The sequence below is a fragment of the Pteropus alecto genome, unplaced genomic scaffold (genome assembly GCF_000325575.1).
Source record: "Pteropus alecto unplaced genomic scaffold, ASM32557v1 scaffold388, whole genome shotgun sequence".
NCBI lineage: Eukaryota > Metazoa > Chordata > Mammalia > Chiroptera > Pteropodidae > Pteropus > Pteropus alecto.
In genome coordinates this window covers 901411-907402 of record NW_006441398.1, presented here as the reverse complement: position 1 = coordinate 907402, position 5992 = coordinate 901411, and the positions used below count along the sequence as shown (strand labels likewise).

Genomic DNA, 5992 nt, shown 5'->3' with positions numbered 1-5992 from the left:
TCAGAGCCTATGGCCCCCACCCTCCCTGGGTTGACTGATGACGGGAGCGGGGTCGGGGGGCGGAAATGAGAATCCAGACCTAGAGCTGTGTCTGGAGAAGGGACTTGGGGAAGGATGGGGCAGATGCGGTGGGTGGGCCCAGCTGTCTGCAGGTCACCTCTCCTAACTCTGCACTTGGGGACCACCCCCAGTCCTACCTCCAGCTGGGCTGTGCTTCCAAGGAGGCTAGAAGCAGGGGGCAGAGGGGTAGGTAGCTCTTCTATGAAAAAAAAAAACTGTGTCCCCACCTGGGTGACCCTCTGGGCCTGGAGACTTGGCCCCTCCTCTCCCAAGCCTGGTGGGGGCATGGGCCAGGCCCCACCTCCCTAGCAGCCAGTTACCCAAGAGGAAACTGCCTTGGGCCCCCAGACCGTTAAATGCCAACTCCAGGCTTCCGGAACCAGGCGGTCTGACCTGAATGTGCCTGGCCCCTCTGCCGTGGGTTCTGCAGCTTCCTAACTTGGGGAAGGAGCCATGGCCCGCACACAGGGTGGGTAATGAAGCTCTTAGAGACCCCAAAGGGACACAAGCAGGCCTGCTCAGTCCTGGGGTGGTCCCAGAGTGTGGAAGAGCAGAGTGAAGCCCCCAGGCTGTCAGGACTGGCCCAGTGTACCCCTTCCCCACCCAGGGCCAGTGGTAGACAAGCTTGGGGCAGAATCAGTGCTGTGTATAATGCTTGCTGTCCAGTCGAATAAAAGTTGCCCCCCCAAACCTCATTCCTGAAGGTCTAGTGGTTTGTGATTCATTCCTGCCTCCCATCCCTGAATGCTTTTTGGGTAGGGAGGGTGGATTGACCCAAACTTACTGTCCAGGCACCCTGGGCTCCTGACATCACAGAACCCCCGCCCCCCCCCACACCTGTCCTAAGGAAGGAGGCAATTTAATCACAGGGGCTGAGAGGGCTCCTTGGGTGTGGAAAGGTGACCTTGTGGGGTGTCCTGGGATTGTGAGGTAACCCTGAAGGAAACCCTGGACTGGAGGGACTTTCTGGGCTGATGTGACAGAGAAAGCCTTTCTGGGAGGGATCTAGATGGGGTCATTACGAGTAATGCCACATGCCAGAGACCAAGGGGGGATAGAAATCAACCTCAGGTATGGGTGGGGAATGACCCTGGGGGAAACGCTGCGCATTCAGAGATAACTGGGACCTGATGGTCTTGAGCTAGTGACATTTGGGAGTGTCAGGCCTGGGGGGAAGATTTGGGGTGCCTGGTATCTTGAGAATGCTAGTGGAGAACTTGTACTTGAGGGGGACATTTGTGAATAAGTTTGAGAACTACGTGGGTACCGTAAGGGGAGCCTCGGGTCTCAGAACGGCATTTGGAGGTGGCTGGGACCGACCACAAGGGCTACCTCCACCCTCCCAGGCCTCTGGGCGGTGCTAAGGGCGTGCTGGCAGGGTCTGGATCAACCCTCACATACCTGAGGGAACAGGCGGACAAGAGGTGGGGCCGTCTCCAATTGGTCCCCTCGAGCGCAGGGTGGTGCTACAAACCAATCAGTGCCCAATACTGCCGAAGCCCCACCCTCGGCACCCTCTAGTAGCCTGCCCCGCCCAGCCTCTCAGGGAACCCTGTCCTCGCCTGCCCGGGCCCTGAGTGTGACCCATGCAGTCCGTCAATCCCTAAAGGAAAGGTCTCGAGAGAGGTCTTTCTTCTTGGGGAGCAACAGAAGGCAATCGGAGGCCTTCTTGCTGTCCCCTAGACCCCACTCTATTTGGAGACTGGGAGCCTCATCCGCGGTGTAGGAGCCCAGACAAGCTCTGGCAGCGCCCCCATCGACCACGCACACCAAGGCCTAGCTTAAACCCAGGGTTTCCAGCTTTGGGCAGGGGTGTCTTCCTTATCCAGCTGCACGCAGCACGTGCGACCCCTCCCCCGCGTCTCCAGCTCAGCAACTTGGAGACAAGTACCCCCAACAGTGGGCTGTAGCCAGGGCACCCCCTAGTGGTCATTCCCAGCGGTGCAAGGGCCATGTTGCCTGGGGTGGGCAGCGGCCTTTCAAGGTACTAAATCAAGCTTTCTCTTCCTAAAATGGGTGCCCTTTCCTTAACCTTTGGAGTCTCAGTCTTCTCGTCTGTAAAATGGGAATGATCCTACAGACTCATAGAGCTATTGTGACAAGTGTAACATGACAAGTGTAAAGCACTCAGTGGAGGACTTGCTCATAGTGACCTCTCCACCCTGCCTGCCATTATGCACCCTATTACCACTGGATAAAAACAGCAGTCACTCCCATTCTGTCCTCACTTGAAGCTGTGCCACAGGCCAGGCTCGAGATTTTCTATGGAAGGAAAATGGAGGGGCTCTCTCTGGGGGTGGGGCACGCACCTTAGTCTCAAAAGAAAAAGCTGTGTTCATGCTTTAAAAAACCAAAAGGAAAAAGGAAATACAATATACGGTTCAATAAATAGAAAAAAAAAGTTACAAAATGATGTGATCTTTTGTCCTTAATCACAAGAAGGGAAAAGATAGAGGGATGTGGGGGTGGGGAGGCCAAAGAGACAGCAGCTGAGACTTAAGAGATGCGAATAGGAAAGCAGGTTAAATTGAGAGAAACGTGGAAAGGGAGAGTAAGGTGAAGGGGCAGAGCAGGGAGGAGGAGGAGAAAGGGAGAGACAAGACAGAGCCAGAAAATGCCCACATGCCAGCCTCTTTCCTTTCCAGATTGGGGACGTGGGTCCCTGGCTCACTTGTGCTTGTCTCCCCTGACACCGGGTTTGGAGGACAGCGTGAGCCTGGCTCGGTTCCTGAGTTGTATGTCCAGTGACTAGCAGGTAGGGGGAAGGGACAGCAATGGCCCCCCCAGCCTGCCCCGAGACCCTGGCACCCACAGGAATGGGAGTCCTGACCAGGTGGGGGGTGAGGTATGTGGCCAAGGCCTGAGGCCTCTTCAAATCCTTCAGTAGGGGGAGAACCATTGGTCCCAGCTGGACAGCCTGGAGCAGGTACAGGACTGTGGAAGGGGGCCCCTGAGGCAGTGAAGGGAGGGTACGAAAGGAGATTTAGATACCCTAACACAAGTCCCATGGGCACCCAGAGTGGGGCACCAGGAGGGTTTGCTACATTGACTTTGAGAGCTGGTTAGGGAAAGTCCTGCCTCCCAGCTCTCCTGGAGCCCACATCAGGCCTGTGAGTTTGGGAAGGGGTAGTCTGCCTATTGCTTTTGGGGTACACAAGGCAGGGTCATAACTGCTACCCAAGCACACACCCCTTTCCAGTCCTCTGGGTGGTGGTATGGCTTCTGATCCTCACATCTCGCAGTCGTTCACACACTCCTAGGCACGCATGTGACAGGACACCACTCCCCCACATCTAGCTGGGTTGGGGGGACAGCAAGCAAGACCACCTAGCTCCAGCTGGGCTTCTTCCCTGACTTAATACTGAGATGTCACATGGGCCTCCAGTCCAGGCCCCTGATGCAGAATGGGTGCCACAGAGGCAGGGGCAATGGGGGACCCCTCCCACCACCTGCCTGCTGCCCCTCAGCCAAAACGTTCCCGCACCAACAGCATGAGCTTCTTCTTGCCTTTGTAGGTTTGTTTGAGGTTCTCTAAAAACTGGGCAAACTGAAGGTGCCCATCAGGTGCCAGAAGGAAAGTCTCACGGGCCTTGCCCAGGAACTCAATGAAGTCACCGTAGTGCCGTGGGCTGATGTGCGTGAGGCGGGAGTGGCTGGTGTTGATGTAGGCTGCCACTGCAGCGTCTAGGAGTTGGCAGAGCGGCGCCCGGTCAGTGCCCATTGGCTTGGCCGCCCGGCGGGCCCCTAGGGGACCCAGGCCAGGCGCTGAGAGGGTCCAGCGGCGCAGGATGTCAGAGAGCATGGGGGCACAGTGGATGCTCCGGATGATGAGCGGGACAATGGCAGAGAGCTCGTGCCGGCCTAGGGAGTGGCTGAGGGAGCAGGCCCAGAGCACATCATTGACAGCGGGATGGCTGTCCTGGTTGAAGGCGATGCTGAGCTGAGCCAGGGCCAGCGTGGCCAGCTTGTAGGCCCGCAGTGGCAGGCCACGGTGCTCCATGTAGCGGGCCACAGTGAAGAGGTGGGCATGGCCCAGGCCACCGGCAGCCGCATCCAGCACTATCTGGTAGGCCGCCTCGAAGGCTGCATGGTTCTTCTCACACAGGGTGAGCGCGGGCAAGGCGCAGTTCTGCGGGTCTTTCATGGCGCACTGCAGGGCCAGGGTGCGGGCGCAGGCCCAGAGCTCCTCCCGCCGGGGCGCATCAAGCTGCAGCCGCAGCAGCGTGGCATGAGTGGTGCTTGTCACTGCCACAATGGTAGCCGCTTCCACTGGCGTGAATAAGGAGTACCAGTTTTGCATGATGTTCATCAGGGCTTGTGGGCCTAGGGAACATGAGTGGGTGACATTGGTCAGGATAGGGGGCAGGGATACGGATGTGCATCCAAGGGTTTATTCCCTACGTTTGAAGCAATGCACATCTCATGCCTAGATAGCTGTCTCTGAGCTGGTGGCCATCCTCTCACTGGTCCCCCTGGCCTAAGCCTGCTCAGTGCTCCTGTCCCATGTGCCATGAACAGATTCCTCTCCCTGTGATAGCACTTTGTGTATGTGTGTGTGTGTGTGTGTGTGTGTACACGTGCACGTGCATGCAGGCGTGTGTGTAGAGGTTAAGCTTTGGTGCCAGTGGCCCTTTTCCAAGCCACTTTAACGTGGCCAGACTCCGAGCTTTTGTGCATCACGGTCCCCACCGCCACCCATCTGCCTGACATTCCCTCTCGGCCTAGCCCTGAGCACAGGATGAGGCCAGAGAAAAGTCTCTGCTTCTCTCTGTGCCCTCCTGGTACCACGGGGAGATGGGTGGCGGGTCCCCTCGGGAGCTCTCACCGATCTCTGTGGCACAGCTGACCAGCCAGCGTACCATCTCCCTTCGCCGCCAGGTCATGGTGCTCAGAGTCATCCGCATCACCTGCAGGGTGGGAAGGGGGAGAGAAGGGAGTTACCCCAAAACCTTGGGCAGGCAGAGGGAGGTCTGTCAGGGATCCTGAGGGGCCCAGGGAGATTTGGAAGGTAAGGGCTGAGTCAATAAGCCATACGACCTGGGCAAGTGGCCTCATCTCTCTGGGCCTCAGTTTCCTCATCTGTAAAATGGGGATAAAAATCGTATCTACCTCACAGGGTTGTGAGAATTGAATGAAATTATGTAGTAAAACTCTTTGCACAGTGCCTGTCGCCTCAAAGTGCTCAGCTAACATCAGCCATTAGTATTACTGCCGTAGTTGGTGTTATTCTGAGGCTCTGTGGATCCTACTTTAAATAATAAGCCAATCTGTCCCTTCTCTCCAGAAACTTCTACGCTTCATGTCAGCAGATTCCCCTCTGTAGCCCCCAACAGAACACCTGCCCTAGACGCCCCACCTCTATAAGCAGCATCCTCGCTTGCCTCTACCCCAGGACCCTTCCCCAGTCCTATCTGGTGGATCTTGCCTTCTGGAAGCTCCTAAGCAGAGGGTCTCCTCTTCAAACCTCTGCTCTTGTCCCGCCACCCTCCCCGCAACATTCCTCTAATGGCTCCACCCACCACAGGAAGTTGGAGGGACACAGTGTGCTAATGACTGTGTTTTGGCTAATTCTGCCCGAGGGCCCCTGCTTACTAGTTCTACCTGTGAGGGACCCACCCCACCCAGCAAGCCAGCCCCAGGCTGTTCTTTATCCTCATATTTCACTTGGGCTGCCCTCTGAAGCCCTGCCCCTTCCACATGCCACACCCTACAGCTGGCTCCTCAACTACAGGCTGAACCCATGCAGGAGGATCTCTGCCTTGCCCTGGCAAGACTGGACACTCACACACAGGACCCGCCCCCAAGACTTTCAACCACAGACCTCCCCCACCCCCCAGAGGTGGCTCATCACCTTCAAGACTGTCTCCCCAAGCCCGCCCCTCAACAGCGACTGGTCCCTCTAGGCTGGATTCCCCTACCGGCCCTGCCTCCA

The 5992-nt window shown here is 57.1% G+C and overlaps 1 protein-coding gene across 1 annotated transcript in view; it reads right to left on the bottom strand.

Annotated features, from left to right (window-relative positions):
* Nucleotides 1-2387: 2387 nt before the first annotated feature.
* ZSWIM4 (zinc finger SWIM-type containing 4) overlaps nucleotides 2388-5992 on the bottom strand; it is a 22568-nt gene continuing 18963 nt past the window's right edge. The window contains exons 13-14 of the mRNA XM_025051637.1: nucleotides 4886-4967; nucleotides 2388-4383 (exon numbers count right to left, since the gene is read on the bottom strand). Of these exons, the coding sequence (XP_024907405.1) occupies nucleotides 3524-4383; nucleotides 4886-4967 (942 nt within the window). The 3' untranslated portion in view covers nucleotides 2388-3523. The remainder of the gene's footprint in view (nucleotides 4384-4885; nucleotides 4968-5992) is intronic.